Source organism: Siniperca chuatsi, linkage group LG22 (assembly GCF_020085105.1).
Source record: "Siniperca chuatsi isolate FFG_IHB_CAS linkage group LG22, ASM2008510v1, whole genome shotgun sequence".
NCBI classification, from domain to species: Eukaryota; Metazoa; Chordata; class Actinopteri; order Centrarchiformes; family Sinipercidae; genus Siniperca; species Siniperca chuatsi.
The window spans coordinates 13735182-13755381 of NC_058063.1; the positions used below are offsets into that span (position 1 = coordinate 13735182).

At 38.2% G+C, this 20200-nt stretch overlaps 1 protein-coding gene across 3 annotated transcripts in view; it reads left to right on the top strand.

The window, feature by feature from the left end:
* arap2 (ArfGAP with RhoGAP domain, ankyrin repeat and PH domain 2) overlaps nt 1–19923 on the top strand; it is a 132517-nt gene extending 112594 nt beyond the window's left edge. For 2 of the 3 annotated variants that reach the window (XM_044185023.1, XM_044185024.1), the window contains 9 exons: nt 2865–2939; nt 3719–3836; nt 6864–6986; nt 8146–8279; nt 9233–9315; nt 13105–13140; nt 13775–13838; nt 15785–15901; nt 16982–19923. In XM_044185023.1, coding sequence (XP_044040958.1) covers nt 2865–2939; nt 3719–3836; nt 6864–6986; nt 8146–8279; nt 9233–9315; nt 13105–13140; nt 13775–13838; nt 15785–15901; nt 16982–17338 — 1107 coding nt within the window. In that variant the 3' untranslated portion in view covers nt 17339–19923. Of the gene's footprint in view, nt 1–2864; nt 2940–3718; nt 3837–6863; nt 6987–8145; nt 8280–8525; nt 8737–9232; nt 9316–13104; nt 13141–13774; nt 13839–15784; nt 15902–16981 lie in introns of those variants that run through there. The other variant, XM_044185025.1, reaches the window with a different exon arrangement.
* Nucleotides 19924–20200: the final 277 nt, after the last annotated feature.

Genomic DNA, 20200 nt, shown 5'->3' on the forward strand with positions numbered 1-20200 from the left:
TGTTAGAAAAAGAGCAAAACATTTTTTTTTCTTTTCAACTTTTCTAATAACAGCCAATCATGAATATGATGTTGGATGACCATGAAAACATGTCTCAAACCATCAACAATCCTGTAGATTTTCATCTATTAGAGATGAATTACTCGACAAAATCAGGAGTGTCTGAGCTTCCATCACTGTGCAAAATTAAACAAACTGATGTCTGTGTTAGCAATTTTATTACAAAACTAAGAGTCTACAGCTATTCTAGCAGCTCAGTGAGGCTGTACTTAGGCACCGCGGTACTGATAGTTTTTTAGAAAATTCCACTCAAAACGACAAATGTTAATGTCATGGTAGCGCTAGAGGGAAAGTGAGGGAGTCGCCAAAGTCAGTAGGATTCGTCCTGTGGAATGTCTGTCCAAAATTTCATGTTAATCCATCCCATAGTTGCTAAGATATTTCAGTGGACCAAAGCTGTGGACCAACCGACCAACATTGGCTAAAAATACACACATTTCAGACCCTGGTCCATTTAATATAAGAAGTTTGAACTATTCAGCCTACAGAATGACCGTTGCCAAACAGGGAGGAAAGGACAGGTAGGATTTAAGGTTTAGGATGTTGCTGTGTTTGCACTTGAATACCAAAACAGTGTGCGCTTTTTACATTTGCAGGAAGCTTGTCTCAGAGGGCTCAGTCCCTGCAGGTGAGAGTTCTGACCCCATCTGTTTCCTTTTAAAGGCAGAGAATGACAAGGAGGCCTGCACCCTGCTGTGGATAGTATGGCTAGACTGGGGGAGTAAGTAAATCAGTGATATAATGAGGTGCAAGGCAATGTCATGCCTTGTAAGTTGGAAATGGCACTTTAAAATCAATACTTTTACATTTACAGCCAGGGCGAGTGCAGAGAGTAGGACTTTGGTAAAGATTAGAAATGCCTTCATTTCGAATAGAACATTACTGTTTTTCTTACTCGTTGCTGAGAAATCTCGGCAGACCATTTAACACTTCATTTTGTTGCACTTTGCTTGCTTCTCCAGCAAGTTGTCTACATCTTTATTTCCTGTCTTTCTTCTTCATTCAACAAAAGTTTGTGAAGTGTGCCTGGTCTTCCTCCCATCACAGTCAACAATCAAAGGGAAGGAGGAAAAGTGGCCTTGTATCTGTGCGTGACATTTTCACAATTACAGCTTTTGCTCCATTGGTTTGAATGACTGTAATTTCTATCTCATTTTAGGGCCACAGGAGTCAGAAGTGGCTTCCTCCCTCTTATCATGCGATAGTTCTCCCAGCTCAAGCCAATAATGGACCTCAGTTCACCTGCATATTAAAATGACAAAGGAAAATTAACTGTAATTTCTAGATAGCCAAGAGAAAAGAAACCTTTTCGTGCTCACTTAGTTGTTCATTTTCTAGAGATGGATTTCCACTCGGCCAGAAATCCGGATTTGGTGACTTAACTATGACCCTGTCTCTTTCAAAAGCTAAATTTTCACTCTCTATCTTAACTTCTCTGGTTTTTACCACCCAAAAAATATTTTTTTAATTGGATGCAGAGAGGATTACAGCTCCAACACATGGAGAAATGTGTCATGATTTGCACTGGCAAGGGCAATATTACTTTGAATTTGACCTCCTGAATGCCAGGCAGAAAGGCCACTTAAAGGTCTCCCTTTTAATTTCACATAGGTTACATTTAGTTAAAAGATTTTTTTCTCTTTCATTTTCTATCTATTTATCTGGAAGTGAAAAAATCAAACAACACCATGCAAGGATTATCTTGATGTATGTTTTTCACTACCACTAATCACCTTTGCTCTCAAATTTAGTCTGAGTCCCCTTTAAGGATGAGTAGAATTGTTTTGTTATTTATTTACTATAGTAAGCTTATTCGCTTTCTTGCAAAGAGTTAGACAAGAAGATTGATAAAACTCTCATGTCTTTGCGTTAAGTATGTAGCTGCAGCAAGCTAACTGACTGGAAGCAAGGAAAATGGCTAGTTCACAGTTCAAAAATATGCCTTCTCTAAAGTTTAGGTTAACCTCTAAAGCTTTGAAAATGTAAAAACACCTAGTTTGCGGTTACAGATTTTCTCACCTAATTCTTGGCAAGAAAGCCAAGTGTTGACGCAATTAGTGTGTTGACGGTTTAACTTAACAGGTTGACTGCCGCAAAGGCTTAGAAACTTAAGGTACTCATGGTGTATTAAACCTTTAAAAATTTGTTTAGTATACATTGATTAGCTTATGAATCTTTCAGAAATGAATGTACATACAATAGATGACTAAAATCAAAGTCCTTATATTCTAATAATTTGAGATTTGATTTACAGAAAAGCAACAATTTGTAAAGATTTTAACATTGGATAAAAATAATTTCTTTCTGCAGTGTGGCATGCCTTTTACTTAGAACAAAATTGAGAAAGGACTGTTACAGTGAACCCATATCTCTCTCCTGGCATCTCTGCTTTGCTTTAATTTTTTTTCCCATTCCTATAATAACCCCTGAACATTTTTCGAAGTGCATCTTCAAAACACTTATAAACTGACAGCACACTTAAAGTTAACACCTGAGTTTCAGTGTAGGTGAAACATTCACCCTACGCTTCCACCTTTACAAGTTTGTCTCACACATGTTCTCTTTATTTAGCTGGGTTTTGCATTCCATTAACGCTACCAGGATTTAGTTTGCCTCCAGCTCAGAAAACGACCTTTGGTTTCCACAAATCCTCTAACCATTTCTCTCACTTTTCTCCATTTAGATTCATGCCACACTGGAGTACAAATTTAGAAGAAAAGCCAATTAATCCAGCTGCATTGTTTTTGTAATTCAACTGATCTCTCTGTCTCACTCCTTTTCTTCCTTTCTTTCTCCCTCCCCAGTTCTCTCCAGCTGGGGACTTGATCTTCGAGGTGTACCTGGAAAAGAGACAGCCAGAGAACTGCTGTTTAATCAAGGTATAGGAGTATGTGTGTGTGTGTGTGTGTGTGTGTGTGTGTGTGTGTGTGTGTTAATATGTGCATCTGTACTTTCAGCAGGCATGTGGGCAGCTGTGTGTGTGTGTGTGTGTGTGTGTGCCCTGTTTTCCCATAGGTAAAAAGAATGGGATGAAGGCAGGTGAAGCAGGAGAAGGAATGAGGGCTGAGGGTGGGTAGAAAGAGAGGTGGAGAGGTTGATAGAATAGGGCTGAGACATTTGTGGTTTAACCTGATGGGATTACCGCCACTGAAATAAATCAAAAGCGAACTAATCAAAGAAACGTCTGATTTAATTGTGTGAGTAATTGCATTTTACAAGGCACGCAGGCTGCTGTAGGTTACGGACTCCTTTCACAGGTCGGCAGCAGTGCTAGAATAGGGATGGGGTAAAAGAGGAGAGCTCAGCAGCGCAGTTTGACTTTAATACTCCGCTATCTCCCTGTGGAGTAAAGTAGCACATTTGCTTTGTTCACTCCTGTTCAGGTATACCTAATAACTTGACAAAGAAGCAAGTATTTAATCAGTGCACCGTGTGCATGGCTGCGAGTCAGATATCTGTGCAGTTAGTGTTACATGTGAAATATTGAATTGCTCTTCATAGGGAGAGATGGTTGAAGGCAGCGATATTGATCCAGAGAGCTTATGATCTGAGCTTTTATATGCAGGATGTGCTTACTTTGTTCGATTGTTTCATTTTTGTTTGTTTTTTTGTTTGCCTAGGTATGTATTTATCTTGTTGTTTATTGCGTTTGCGGTAGGTCTCTCCCAGCATGCGGCCCACAGAGCTTGCAGAAACTGCTCTGAGTATGAGGAACGTCACCTTTGATGCTGATGACCTCTGGACCACCTTTGAAGTAATTGAGAATGGAGAGTTAGGTACGCAGGATTTCTCAATTACAGAGTCCCCTCCACTCACCTCATGACACTTCACATAGCATCCTGAAAACACTGCATTTCAAACATTGTCTCCACCAATCAGAGTCCTGGTCAAAATGAGGTCACGGTGTTCAACAGAGTAATAGGGACTGTTCCAACCCCAATGGGTCACAGGATTTTCTTTTTCTTAATGTTATTTTCATAGTATTCTATAATACAAACAAACATTTCAACAGAGGGGATACATGATGAGGTCACAAGATTAATCTGAGGGGTCAGTATTCAACACACCATCACTTTTTGGTTGTACTGCCTGCAAGTTATAGTCAAAAGCAAGGGTTTGGTATGATAAATTACTTCACTTTAAAGGGTCACAAGCCAAAAACGTTTTGAATGACTACTATAGACGAATACATTTCCTGCCTGCAGTGATTGCTGGTATGGTGTGGGTAGAGAGAGTAATATATATTTTTACTGCTATTTTGATGACAATCTATATCAACATATCACACAAAAGTGTTCACATTGCACTTATAGTTTCTGTCTGCAGTGTCGATCAGAAATCTTTGCTGCATTTCATTCCCCATCTGTCTCTCCTCTCATGTCCTGTCATCTCTCCACTGTCACTGTCCAAAAGAGGCATAAAATGTCTCCAAATAATTATAATAAACTAAGTGCATTCTGAGGTATGTAATTGAACAAAATGTCGATGTGTCAATGTTTTTGGTTGTTTTTGTTTTTTGTTTTTAATTCCAGCAATATTTGCTTACTTTATAGTTAAGTCTTGCTTTAACAGAGTTATAGTCCATTTTAAAGTTCTTAGACCCTGCACAGGTGCCTCCTCAATCAACTTAAACCAATGCACTGTGATGCAGTTTAATCAACATTGAAATTGAAACATGTTTTTCTTTACCTCACACAGATCAAGCTTACACAAAAAGCCTCTTCACTACCTACCACTTCCTACAATCCATTTGAAGAAATTAAACAAGCATTTTATTTTCATCAACTAGAAGAGCATCTTTAGTAACAAATACTACATTCTTCCTCTTTGTTGGACAGAAAGGTCAAGAAGTGATTTATTCTATACACTGATTTCTCTGAGAAAGATTTCCTCTTCCATTGTAGTTTGTAGTTTTGTCTTATTTCACTTTGTTCATGCACAATTAGTGAATTCATATTTTTCTACATATCGTAGGATTTCTCTTTTTTTCTGATTTTAACTATATATCAATCTAGTCTCAGTTCACTTGGATTACCGATTGCTATCAGCTGTGGCCCCGGCTCCAATGGATTATGGAAAAAGTTACTCCTGCATGTGCACTTATGAAAGACCCCTGTTAATTTTAACTGAAGATTTTCTTATCATTAGATGGTACCATGACAGGTACCTGTTGCATGATTAGAACTGAATGAAGCTGTTTTCTGTAGAACAGTTAAAAGGATTTTGGAGTAAAATATGAACTTCATTTCATAAGTTCAATTAAAGCTTACCCTGCTGTCAAATCCCATATCTCATTGTACTTAAAGTCTTCTCTCATCTTCTGTCATCTACAGTATATCCAATTAGTGATTGATGCGTCACATCACCATTTAAATGGCTACTCTCACGCAGGGCATATACAAAGATCACACCTCCTCTCATCCAGGGAACTCGTGATTAGAAGATTATGCTATCTCTCTAATGAACCAGTGTCCGTGAACACTGAGAAATTAGCCAAGCATCGTCAATTTGATGATATGCACATTAATTAATCATCCTTTACCATCATATGTCATAAATTACCTTCATCTTCCTTACATGATCGACCTAGGGAGCTGACCCACCTCATTTTGCATTAATATGCACTGATGGTGCCCCGTGCCTCTCACACCCGCATTTGATCATACCACGGGAAGCGGCGAGCAAGGGGAAGTCAAAGTTGAGCTTTGTGGCGAAGTTGCTTAGCTGGCGGTCCCCGTGCACTTTTCATCAGTTCACTGAGAGTTTACACCGCGCTCTTATGTTTGTTTTTCTCCTCACAAAGTTACAGAGGACACGCCGTCCTCTTCTAAAAATGAAGGTGTGTTGAATACTGAATATATTCGCTTACAGTTCAGCATATTTACCATGGCAAGACAATATGTCTGTGGAAGAGTAAACAGTCAAGCTATTTTGAAGGCGGTAGCGTGACAGGTTTTGCTCATAAAACCATAAAGAAGGGAGGGAAAGTGCGTTAATTAACCATTTTGGAGGATAGCTACAGATAAACACTGTTATCGAGGACAATAGGCAGAAAAGGGGAGCTAATATTTGTTGGGAAATGAGGAACTAATTCCATGGCCTGGGTCTGCAGAGATTCCAGAGAGAAGATAAGCTCACTGTTATGAATAAGTTATGCCATTGTGGCTCTTTTTACCTCCTTCAGTTATGAAAAACAGGGGAGTGTAGAGATGGAGGCATCAGAGCAGGGGTGGTGGTACACAAATTATCTACATTTTTTTTTTTTTTTTTGGGGGGGCTGATAGCATGTACCCTGTTCACCAATTAGGAAAAGATAATAGGTCTATTTTGCACATGAGTGTGTTTTTATAATCAGGTCCTGATATGCTGGGGATAATTTAAACTGCTCTGTGATGGAAAATGGGGAGAACAACAACATAATTTTGTTATTTGGTTAACTAGAATTTGTCATGGATTTTATGAGGTTGTGATTTTGTTTCATGTATTTTTAATTCATGTAAGACCAGAAGACAGAATGGCTTTGTTGTCAGTGGTTGACTTTTTTGCTGGGGATAATTTAAACTGCTCTGTGATGGAAAATGGGGAGAACAACATCATTTTGTTATTTGGTTAACTAGAATTTGTCATGGATTTTATGAGGTTGTGATTTTGTTTCATGTATTTTTAATTCATGTAAGACCAGAAGACAGAATGGCTTTGTTGTCAGTGGTTGACTTTTTTGACCATTTTTGTTTGACCTTTGCTATTTTCTAGCAGATTTACCTGCTAATCATGCCTTTCCCTCTGTCTTTTATTTTCAACAGAGCGACCATTGCACCACAGTGAAAGAATTCTTGAGCAGGTGCTGGAGTGGAGTACCTTGGACTGCCCCAGCTCTGCTTTTCTTGTTTTAAAGAAGTTTTCAGGGGCCAAAAAAGATGGGAAAGGTACAATATGCAAACAATTGTACAAAACCATTAAAAATGTGGTCCTTAAATGCAAGATTGCAACAGTATGTGTGCTGTTTTGCACGTGTACTGGTTATGTGTCATTGTTCATTGTAGGACTGTAACTGTTGTTTTTGGGTTGTCCGTCCGTCCATCCCATTCTCGTGAACGCGATATATCAGGAACGCCTGGAAGGAATTTCTTCAAATTTGGCACAAACGTCCACTTGGACTCACAGATGAACTGATTAGAATTTGCTCAAAGGTCAAGGTCACTGTGACCTCACAAAACACGTTTTTGGCCATAACTCAAGAATTGATGACCATATTGCGGACAATGAATTGCTGACACTTGACTCAAAGGTCAAAGGTCACTGTGACCTCAAAATGACCTTGACAAATACGTTTTTGGCCATAACTCAAGAACTGATTGGGTGATTCCAGCTTTCCTCCATCTCGCCCATTCTGCCTTTCACCACATTTTGTGTAGTTATACATTTACCAGTGGTGCACTTGGGGTACTTGAGTTCATCTGCCAGGCTGTGGGGATACATCTGATAAAAAAGGTTGGGAACCACTGGTGTATACAATGTCAGAAAAAAGTGGAAAATGCCCATCATAAGTTTCCAGAACCAGTGGTGACATCTTCAAATTACTTGTTTTATCAGCATCAGAATCAGAAATACTTTATTGATCCCCGAGGGGAAACTCATCGTTACAGCTGCTCACTATCATGTCAATGCACACAGGAATAGAAGTACTAATAGAATAGAAATAGAAATAATAATAAATAAGTAATGAGACAATTATTTCTAGGAAGAAATAGGAGATGTGCAAATCAAAATATGATACACTATAATACAGCTAAGATAAATTAATTACAAAAGTGGATAGAAAGTATAAAAGCTAAAATCCAACTGTTGGTCCCAAACCCACAGATTTTTCAATTTGAATTGATATAAAATCTGAAAAAAGAATGGGGAGCCAAACCATCATATTTGAAAAGCTAAAAACAGCTAATTGTTGGCATTTTTGCTTCATAAATGACTTCAATTATTAGTCAATTATCAAAATAGATGTTGATCAAAGCATTGATGCATCCACTTTGCGCTGATAGAAAATATTCCTCTTTTAATTGATTTCATTGTGTTTTACATCAGACCAAAGACAGTGTATAAAAGGCGACTATGTGAAGTTCAACGATGGATCCTCCAACCTGCTGTCGGGGCACAAATTCCAGGACAAATATGTTGTACTACGTGCAGAGAAGCTGCTGCTCTACAGAGATATCAAAGTAAGTACACTTTTATTTTCGACTTAATCTACTGCCACATCTACTGTAAACACTTGCCACCATGGGTTTGTGCATGCAAACACAAAGTATTGGGTGAACAAAGAGTGCCTTGTATCACACTGGAATTTAAAAGGTTATAGAACTGCTTAAGAAAACCAAAATGTGTTGGCGTCTACATTACTGCAACTAAATAGACTCTACCCAAACTCTCTCTGCTTCATCTCCCTGGCGACATGTCCGTCTCAGGGATCCAAATCTTCAAATTACGGAGGAAAATAAAACATACTGATGGCAGCGGACTCCCCACTCTCTTTCGAAAAAGGAAGAATACAGTGTGTGCTTCAGAGAGGACTAGCAGGCCCGAGATTCCTGGGGGGGCTTTTCTTCTCAGCACATTTCTGCAGTTGAAACATGGGATTCGTAAAGGAGTGTGAAGAAGTGTTAATAATTGATGGAGGTGCAGTAACTTTGGCAGTGGGGTGGGGGGTGGGAGGGTGCTTTCACTGAAAGCTTTTCTAAATATCAGGTTGCACAAGAATGTGGCTAATTACTGTGTAAATGCAAAAGAAATTAGAAGTGTTAACGGAAATGTAATTGATTTTCTTTGGCCTCTACAATTATTGCCAGGTCTGTATTTAGTGCAAATTACGTTGGATGAAATGAATGGGTGGTGGATTGTCATGTGTAGGTGTCAGAGCCAAGCTATAACTTTGATTTTGTTCTCTTTGTTCTTTTCTACTTTGTTCTTTTTCACTTGGAAGAAGAGGTTTGCTGGTAATGATTCAAACTGATTGCCGTGCTGTGATGCTGTACAGATAGTTTGTTGGCATTTTATTTTATTGTGGTTTATGTTGTTAAGGTGAGTTTAATGTGTCATACTTCGTTTTTTCCTTCATTAGTGCATTCAAGCAAAATATTAAATTGTTGTATTTTTTTTGTTGTTGTTTTTGCAGGGCACTAAAGCAGAGAAAGTGATCCATCTCAACTCTGTGAAATGTTACTTGGGCCTGAAGAAAAAGCTCAAACCTCCAACTGGGTAAATTGCGCTCAGACGCACATTAAATCTTTAATGTCTTTTCCTAAATCTATCCTAAATCTGAATGTACGTGAATGAGGGATTCAAATCTCAGCAGTAGATTTACTAAGACTACCCAAATTACCATTTTAGTCGCATGTCTTGCATTGCCGCATGTTTTCAGTTTTCACTAATACTGTTGGTGTAAATGACCACAGCTGCATTGGAGTTCATTTGAATGCACTGCTGACCATTGAGACCTGATGCTGAGTGGTTTAAGACACAGAATGGAGTGCAAAATAAGAAACCAGTAAACATAATGTATTTGGAAACTTCAAACATACCTGTTACATACAATACATTTATTTCCACAAGAAGGAAGGCTATAATCAAGAAAAAGGTGGTTAGTAATATGCTTTAAGCTGAACATGAAGGTCAGTGACTAAATTTAACTCCTTAATTTATAAAAAAAAAATGTAAATACATATGCATAAAATATGTACATTAAAGTAGTATTTTGACAGAAGCAATTGTAACTCTAGGCCCTGTTAGCTTTTTTTTGTCATGTTACTCGATCCACTGAGGATTTCACCATGATATGTGAAAAATAGGTCTGCATGATATGAAGAAAATCTGCAATGTGCGATAACTTAGTTCAATATTGCGATGCCGATATGACTTGCGATAAATAAACAAATATTGAAGCGTGCCTATTAGCTATACAATTACTATGTCAACCTGGTTGTCGTTAAAGTCAGAACAGGATTAGAATTGAATATTTGAAATATAACTAAATGTTGTTTCTAGAGCAGCAACAGTAAAGTTTACCACAGCAAAGTCATTACATAAACTCAATAATATATCAATGGAAACAAATCTAAAATGTCAATAAAATAAATCACATTCCTGACATCAAAATACAGAGCGACGTTTAGAAAGAATGAAGCACTCAGACATCAGTATCAGTCCTTCCTCCTGTCCTCTGTCCTCCCCCCTCTGCTGCTGTTGTGATTCACTGCGGGTAAGTTACAGCTGGTAGAGAGAGGAGGGGCTGGCTTGTCTCAGCTAGCAGCTAAGTTTACAAGAATTTGCCAATTTTTAAGGTACGTAGGTAGGTAGGCAAACTAAGACACTGTACATACAGATGGCATCGTATATGAGAGACTGCAGAGAGAGCAGATTAAAATATCACTTTCTACATGTTTACATGTTTATGCTTGTTGAACAGGTGTATTGGCTTTTTACTCGTGAAGGTTTTATTGCACTTAGAGTAACGAGCGTAGTTGTCCTCAGCTCGAGTAATCTTCACTGTCTCCACACTGTGCGTGTGCATGTGTGCATGTGTGTATGTGGAGGAGCTCAGCTCCGACACAGAGAGCAGGGGAGAGGCTGCAGGGTGATGATAAATACTACAATCTTTAGTTAATACCGGGTATCCGTACCCATCCCAAAATTAAATTATTTTTCTTATTCATTGCATTTCAGGCAGTCTTTTGCGATGTGTTTATCGCACATGTTCATATCGTGATGACAATGAAAATACGATTTATCGGTCAGCACTAATGGAAAAACCAGTGGGCATTATTTCAAACTGCTGTTTCCAAAGTCAGTATTGAGCTTTCACCGTCAAATGTATTAAACTCATAATGTGTAAAGAAGTTGTTAAAGTAAAATACATGTTTGTGTGTGTCCTCTGACAAGATTACTGCTGTAAATGGATAAAAACAAGCTTATATGTAAGTATGTGATTGGCTGCTTCAACAAATTCAGAGGACTACATCTGATATAAGCTGCAAAATACCTGAAAAAATATAAATTCAGTTTTATAGCTCGTGGTTTTGTATTTCAAGCTCCTCTAAAGTGCTATTTATGTCCATTTATTCATTTGCTGAAATATTCTTTGTTTCCATCAGTGAAGCAGTTTGCATTGTCATGTAGGTATTAAGGAAATATGGATGATAAGAAGTTGTCAAATATCTCTCTCCCTCTGTGAGCAGCCAATAAAACAACAGCGCCACAAATGTTAAACTTGCTTCTCCCAGACGTTAAGTCACAGACACAAGTGCCTCTGCCACAGGGGTCAATCAACAAATATGAGCCAGTTTTAATGGTCATTTGTATACATTTCCACTCCCTCCATGCATGAAACAATGTTTCTGTCTTTCTTTTTTTTTTTTTTACAGTGTAAAACTTTAGTGTGGCTGCATGATGAATGTGGTCAAACATGACTCATTAGTGCCAAAACAACCGCTGCACATTCTTAGCAAATCCACCCCTGTGTGTTATTAAGACTAATTAGTGATTATTTAGCATTGCTACTGTCTTTCTGAGTGTACTTTTCCTTAATTGTGCATGTGCACAACAGTTTGTGTGTAAGCTATTTGTCCCCAAAGATATATTGCCATTTCTCTTCCCTCAAAGTAAGTTTTGCGTCACCAGGACTCCTGACCCCATCTTATTTTTCACTGTAATGAAATTGATTAAATGTAATTGCATTTTAACAAATACAAATTATCAAACTCAGCTTCTGCAGATAGAAAACATTGCTGCCACTGTTTTATTTTAATGATCTTCTATTATTATAATTTATGACACATGCCAAACCCTCAGCAGTTCCTGTTGGTCAAACAAAGTGGAGATTTTTTGAGAAACCAAACCCTATATTTCACATTACCCAATTATAATTCCTCATAATTTTCCCCATGTCGGAATTTTTGAGTCTAGGGAAGCGTGAAAAATGAGTCCGGCAAGCATTACGCCGTCCTTCAGGGGAGAAAAACTGGATAAGAGAGAGGCAGTGGGAGATGAAGAGAGAGTGGAGGAAAGAGAGACAGAAGGAAAGAATGATACAGCGTGGTATCATAGATATACTGTTGAGTGGGCTGTGGGAGAAGTGATAGGGTGAATAAAGAAATAAAGACAGAGTGTTGAGGAGAACGGAGAGAGTCATAGTGAGAGGGTTAGGAGAGGCAGCGCTCCAGTACCTCATTAGGCAGAGGTCTATCTGTGAGCGAGGTTGGATCGGCTGCCTTAACTCACAGGAGTGGTGCTCCAGGCTGCGGGCTCGCTATCTCTGCCCCCTCTTTCGCTTTGTTCTTCCCCCACTTTTCTGCTCCTGTTCAACCACAGCTGTGAAGGGTTTCAGGGAAGGTGTATTCTCCAGAAAGGTAGTCTTTTCTGTGCAGGTTAATTCACACTGAAACACACATATATAATGTATATATACACCTTTAAGCATACAAACATCTTGTGTGTAGGAAGAGGATGCTTGCAGCATCATACAATTAACCGTATCCACATGTGATCATTTAAAGTACATACAGCAGACTCTGTTCATGTTGAAATACAGGAATTCTCCAACTTGCAAGACTGCATTTTAGTAGATTTGGCATGTCTTTCATCTTTCCCAGCAGAATGTACTTAAGGCTTGTAGGTGAGCAGCATGTGCTCTGTGTATTGTACACTCTGCCCATGCATAGACATGTGGATTGGAAGTGCGCTGATTAATGTAATTATTCTACTGTTTAGCACCTAACATTTGCAATGAAATTGTTTTTCCTCTTTGCATTGTAATGAAAAGGTTGTGACCTGCTGCTATCTTTAACAATACTTTCTGAGCAAGTTAATTAAAAAAAATGTTTTGTTGTTGATTGGTTCTGGAGTTGGATACTTTAAAATTCCACGTGTCCTTTCAGAAAAAAACATGTTTATAACCTCTGTCTTCAAAAAGGTTGGTGTACAGGATATTGCAAGATTCAGTTTGCAGAACCAAAATCTCAAAATCTGACCCGTGTCCTTCTCGTTTAACAGCTGGGGCTTCACAGTCTACACTGATAAACAACAATGGTGAGTGCCATACAGAAGTTCTCCAGTTCAATAATTGATGAGTGTGACTTTTAACCTTTCCACTTAAAATGTCTCTAAAACAGAAAGAATCAAGTGGCACAGAGTTAAAAAGTTGAAGCTAAAGCACTTTGTGTGGGATAGTAGTGGGGCCATCAGTGCAGTTACAATATATTAAGTTTGGTCACATAGTGATGGTTTATTTTTATATATATATATATATATATATATATATATACCATCATCCTAGATTGTTACTTAAAGGAAGTTTTTCCTTGCCACTGGTAGGATTTGTTGGGTCTCTGTAATTAATATTATAAAGAATACGGTCTAGACCTGCTCTATAAGTGCAATGAGATAACCTCTGTTATGAATTGGCGCTATATAAATAAAATTGAATTGAATTACTTACAGCACTAATCATTTCTGCAAAGGGATACTTTGCTCATGTAGATTCATGTAATCATAGGTAATGGCAGCCAGCCCACCTATTGTCAAGTCTATTTACAGTGATCAATTAACTCTTACCTCAGGAGACACTGTCCCCAGTGCTGTGGCTCACCAAATCCAGTTACCTGGTTAAAATTTGTGTGAAAATAACGAGGTGGAAATAAGTGACTGAGTTTTCCCTCCTCAGGCATTTCTGCTGTGAGAAGAGGGAGGCGCAGGTCGGCTGGGTGACGGACATAATCAGGATGAAGGTAAGATGACATGCAACAGATGTTAGAACAAGAGTGAGGAATGCACTCATGCAAAAGCTTGATGAAGCAATGCAATGAGCAGAGGATGCAGTGACGTTGGGAGTGCAGGAGAAGTATGTGTATCCTTTGTCTAACCCTTTTACAATTGTGTTGCAACCCAAGAATATCAGTGAATGTGACATACACATTGCGGACACATCCTCCTTTTCCCTTTCTTATTTGGATGAAAAATATACTTGGTTATGGCCGGAATAAATCATCTTTTACATTCCATGTCTCAGAAAAACGAGATATGATAAATCATATTTCCCCCAATCATCCATTTCCATTGTGCTGTTAGGCAGATGAAGTGCATGAACAAGGAAAGAACTGTAAAGTTTTCGAGGTCACTCAGCAATAACATAAATCATTTTATGTGGAAAAGCTGTGAGAATAAGGTCAAGGCGACCATAACAATCACATTGTGGTACTTAGCCCCAAGATACAGCTAAGTGTTGTCGCTGTCAGTCGCTGACACAGCACATATGACATAAATAATGCAAGGCAAAGCAAACACTGGGAGAATAGCTACGGAGGCGTCATAATTTTGCATTATTTTTCACTCTCACATTCATTCCTAACTACTTAAATAGAAATAACCGTCTTGTTTCCTCATTACACTAAATACATGCATCTATTTTCTGCTCATTTCCAAGGAAATGACTATAACTTGAACATCACTCTCACCCTAAACTGAAAGATCTAACCGTATCTTGACATTTCACAGTATTGTATGCTCAGCACATTCAATCAGTATTAGCCCTCTGCTCGGCTCCCTTTATGGGAACCTATCTCCAGCACAGTGTTGTTTATCACAGGTGCTTACTGTAAAAGCCTTTTAGTGCCTTAGTTTGGGTTAGCAAGTAAAAGGCAAAGCTGTCAGGGAGAGATTGATCTAAAGGGGAAGCCAATTTTTGTCTGTTGTTTCAAGGTGTTTATTTCAGTGGGTCCAGTGACTTTTCTCTGCTCTTTAGAGAAGCTCTTAGCTCTGCAGCAACTAAATCTATAGCAGACTAGAGCTAAAAATATTAGGATTCTCCTCCCAAATCCGCTAAATATCAGGATTGTCAGCTTCCAACGCAGGGGCTTGTGGGAAGGACACAGGACTTGTGGGAAGGGCAGAGAGAAAGTGTTGATGAGAAAGTAGACAGAGTGCACTTCAGAGTTCTTGATTTCCTTTCTCTTACCTGTTAGCAAGCATTGTGCTCCGACAGTTTCCATAGCAACTAGCGATGGAGGACCTAATTTTGAAGCAAGGTGGAATGGATGGTGGTGGTGAGTGTTGGTGGGTTGGGGGGGTGAAAAGGTCCAAGGACAGGTGCAGTGATGAAATAAGGATTTGTTAAAGAGAGACAGTTCCATAGGTCTGGGGGTCACAGTGATATAAAGGAGACATTGTTAAAGAGAAAATTTAGCCAGAGATCAGAACACAGTCGGACCGCTGAGATGGAACAGGGGATTGTCACCCTCTGACTTGTGTTAGTCACAAAAAACAGCAATTTATACCTATACATCCTGTATACTGATACCAGCTCTACCGTTTCTTCTTTACTTTATAGTTATTAGTTATAGTTAGTTATTTGTGAGTAATTATGAAGGAATTTCTTCATGGAAATTGTGAATAAACAGTACTAGATACTTCATGTTTCCTTAATCTACTGTGTGCATGTCTATATAAGTGTAAAGATGTGTGTGTTTATGTGTATTACTCTTTCCTGTGACATCTGTAGATTCAAGTACAAACGGTACCTGTCCAAAACATACATAACTTGACAGAGAAAATAAAGGCAATGAATCAACATAAACGCTTTGTTGTCCACATTGAATAACCATCACAAATAGTTTTTTTTTAGTTTTTTTTTTTATTACCGCCCTACTAATTTCTGCTGTTGGCTATGTGTCTGCAGTACGGTTCTGACCTCTGTGCAAAGAGCGTTAACTCAAAAGAAGCTGCATATCACCAATTCTCCAGAGGGGGAGCTGTGACTGAAGGCCAGAAGATTCCAACACACAACAGCAAACAGGTGAGAAATCAATGACAAAATTAATCATATATATATATATATATATATATATATATACACACACGTGTATGTTTATACTCTTTCTGCCAATATGTTTGGCTTTAAATGTAAAATTTTAAAATCTTAAATAGTGAATAGCTGGTTTAGATGCTGCAGTCCATTCAAAAATAACTATATTTTTACTACAAGGGAAATAGCTGAGTTTATGCCATCATGATTGATTGATTGACTATTCTCACAATGCACTTAGAGATCTCTAAATAGCCGTGATCAAACAAATGTAAACAAATCCTCTGTATAGTTTTTCATGGCACTCAAACACTTTTTCTTTTGTTTGATAACAGTTCTGCTGCATTCAGTTTACATTGGGAGGAGCAGAGGAATAGGTTTTCAACACCTCAGCACAAAGATTTTGTCAAAAGGTTTCTCCACCACCATTGGTCGGTTGGACCAGACTGAAATATCTCAACAACTATTGAATCGATTACAACAGAATTTGACACAGATGTCCAAACCAATAATTTAGTTTATGACCAGATACCTACAAAACTAATGACATTCCCATCTGCCTCAGCTGTACTTCTGTTCTAGTACTAATTAGCAAATGTTAGCATGCTAACACATATCGTAAACATTTTACCTACTAAAAATCAGCATGTTAGCATTGTCAGTGCGAGCATGTTAGCATGCAGATGTCAGCATTTAGCTCAAAGCACCACTGTGCCTAAGTACAACCTCACAGAGCTCCTAGCATGGCTGTAGACTCTTAGTGTTGTTTTGAAATGGTTCACTCAGAACACCAAGATCCAAAATTATGATTAGACTGTATTCATGAAAGTCTGATGTGCAGGGACATATTTTAATCACTCTTTGGGTTCAGCTGTTGGGGAGTTTTTGTTCTATGTGTAAGTGTAATGAAAAAGTGTGCACCTCTACAGGAAAATAGGAGATGACATTTTGATTTCAGTTATCATTATGGTAAGAACTTGGGTTGAAATTTGAGAAATAGCCCCTGTAGTCTGTAGTTGACTTGAATTCAATTTATTGGAATTCATCTTTATCTGCCATATTTGCCCACAGCTGACAGACAGGAGGATTTCTCTCGATGATGGCAACCCAAGGCCCACAAAGGATGCCACTCTCCACCCCAAGACGAACACCACAGCCAACTTCCCGAAACACAACAACATGCTCAAGGCCCCAGAAGTCCCGCACAAACGACCCTCTGTGGATGTTTGCCTGCCTCAACACCTCCCTTCCCAGTTCCCATCCAGACACTCGCAGCCCATGGCTTTGCCCCTTCCTCCTCAGAGTGGCTTTAAGACCATCAGCAGGAGACCTGTTCTGGGTGGGGAGGCTATAATTCCGCCTAATCTGCTGAATGAACTTAACTCTGTGCTGAGCAAAACTGGCCGCAGTGCAAAGAGCAATGACTGACAGGAAGAGAAATAGAAGTACCTAGAACAGTCCGTTTGAACAGTAAGACAAACATTACAGAGCTGAGTAGAGAAAGAAAGATGTGGAAACTGACAGAGAACGACCACACAAAAAGCAGATGGAGCCAAACTAAGTTGCTTTCATGAGGGGGATCATAGCCTGAAGACTGCTTTTGAACTTGGATATATAAAGGGATGCTGATGCACAAGGGGATGTGGAAAACAGGTGCAGGAGACACTGGAGGTCATACAGACCTCAGCTGGACATGGCGATGACCCAAGCACTACAAAACGTGATTTATATGCCGCTCTCCTAAACCCAGAGAATGTTACGAAAATGTGTTCGGCTGTCAAACCTCAGAAGTTTCCATAAATACTCCAAACTGTTTCCAAAGTTTCCAGGTACTTTGAAAAGGCTGTTCTGACAAGTATTCTGAAAAGTATTGTGATTATTATAATCCTTATACAGTTAAGTTAATCTTTAGTTAAACTTTTTTTTTTTAATTCACTAGCACTTTTGCCGCAAAAGCTTTGTAATGTATTGTAGTTGCACATATTACATAGCACTCCCTATATTTTTAATTATAAGTGGCGGGGTCTGCCATCTCCACACATATCTCTACTTGTAGGCATGAAAAGGAATGTAAAGAAAATTATTCATGCTTATAAAATGCAAAAGGGAAGAGCAGGTTTAGGGCCCACTAGCCATTAACAGTGGCTAATAGACTCCCATTTTCATAGACATGAGATGCAATATTAGCAGGTAGTGGTGGGCAATCTCATGTGTAATTATTTATTTGTAATTTTTTTTTTTAATTTTTAAACAGTTACCTGCCATTTTTTCCACTGTAAGCATTAGCTGTATAGATAACTAGCAGTGTTTTTTTAAGCATATCATTTTGTGGTGTACCACTTTAAACTTTGCACTGGCTGCCACCAAATGTAATTTTTAATGTACAGTATAAATATATTAAAATGCTTTAACATGCTATATTACTGAACAGTTGCAGTTGATAATAAGTAAATTGCATTTGGCCAACATTTTAGTGCAAGTTGCACCTTCATGTTCAGTGTTTTCTTACAAAACAAAATAACGTATGCCAAATTTAGCTAACACCTGTGCACGTTAGCTTGTTTTTGCATGCTTATTGGTAAAAACACACCTCAAAATATAGCAATACTTCTGCTCTGAAAGTGTGTGAGTAAGCAATCATTTGCAGACTCTCAAAAGTTACGTGAGACTTTGGATTTCCAGCTCATGTTCAGTTTTGATTAAATATTATAAAAATGGACTACAAGTTAGCACAGCTGTCAACAGATCCACAGAAATAGACGATATCTGCAGTTATCATTTTACGAAGAGATATTTTTACCACCCTTTACCCACTTTGAATGTAGTTTAGCACAAACTGTGTTTAACTAGATATATTTAATGAAATATGTCATTAAGACTCCACTCCACTGAAACACCATCAAATATCCACATCTAACAACACCATCAAATTTAGTAATGTCATGCTCAATCAGAAGCAGGCCTTGAGAAACAAATGAACTGGTTCAAACCTGAACAGAAAAATAATTTCAACTTTTCTGTTAAGTTCGGGTGTAAAATTAACAGATTATGATCTCAGATTTTTTCATTTCCCAAAATTATTTTAAACATTTGTCACAATTAATTTAAAAGCTTGTGATGGTCTCTGTTAATACTTACTGGGCACACATGCTTGTATGTACAGTATTTATCATTGACTTTAACTTAAAAAGACTTGACTGAGAGAGACTGGTGCAGCTCTTGAGCAGTGAAAAAAAAAATTCTATTTTTGCTGAAAGCTCTGGCTAAAAATGACCTTTTAATGTGTTTCCACAGAAATGCAGGTGGTGGGAACAATGGAGATGGTAGAGGTGTCAGTGTGCGAGTGTGTAACAGAGAGAGAGATACACAGAGAAAATTGTTTTTAGAGAAATTGTCGGTTTTATTCTTTTTATTGCAATGCAACTACACATACACCCAGATCCATCAGATAATTACAGTTTAAGTAAAAAATAAATACTGCATGAAGTAAAGCCATTGAAATTATATGAAAATAAAATAAACCTTATTTGATGATTAGAAATGTGGTAAACCAAAAAGTGATAAACATCACAGTGTTGTTTAATGATAATTACCGTCATTGCTTTCAAGTTTATTATGCATCATGTGTGGATTTTTTTTTCTGTTCAATTGCTAAGAGCTCTTCATGTGTGTTTTATCTCAATTTCAATATTGCATCTGCTCTCTGCAGGTTTATATAATGCAGTCATTTGGGCTTTTTTCACCAGGTAAATCTGCTCAGTATGTATATGGATTTTATATTCCATTGGATAGATTTACTTCTATACACTCTGTTGTGTTCTATGAACATATCTGCAAGATTTAAGAGATCAAGTCCTGGAAGCACACAGAGCAACAGATTTCAACGCGAAGACCCCATCTTCCATCTTTGATTTAAACATATATAATTATATCATTATTTTATTCATAGATTTAATCAAATTCTACTTTTTCTCTGAAGTGAATTGTATGAATAAACTCTCTGTCTCAAGTCACATGCTCCTGTTGAATAATGTATAGCGGTCGGAAGATGCACACGTAGGCAATTGTCATACAGGTTCCTCCATGAAAAATTCATATTAACATTTTATTTTCATTACGTCTCATACACCAGCTGGTTGGCCTTTGTTTCACGTCCTTATATTCTAATCATAGAGCTACTACATTTGTGCATTTGTGGCCTTAGCATTCCTTATTAGGGCTTTGTTTGTACTGTGCAAATATGTGTTTCCTTCCCTCGCCTATATTAGCTACATTACTATGGTCATTGCA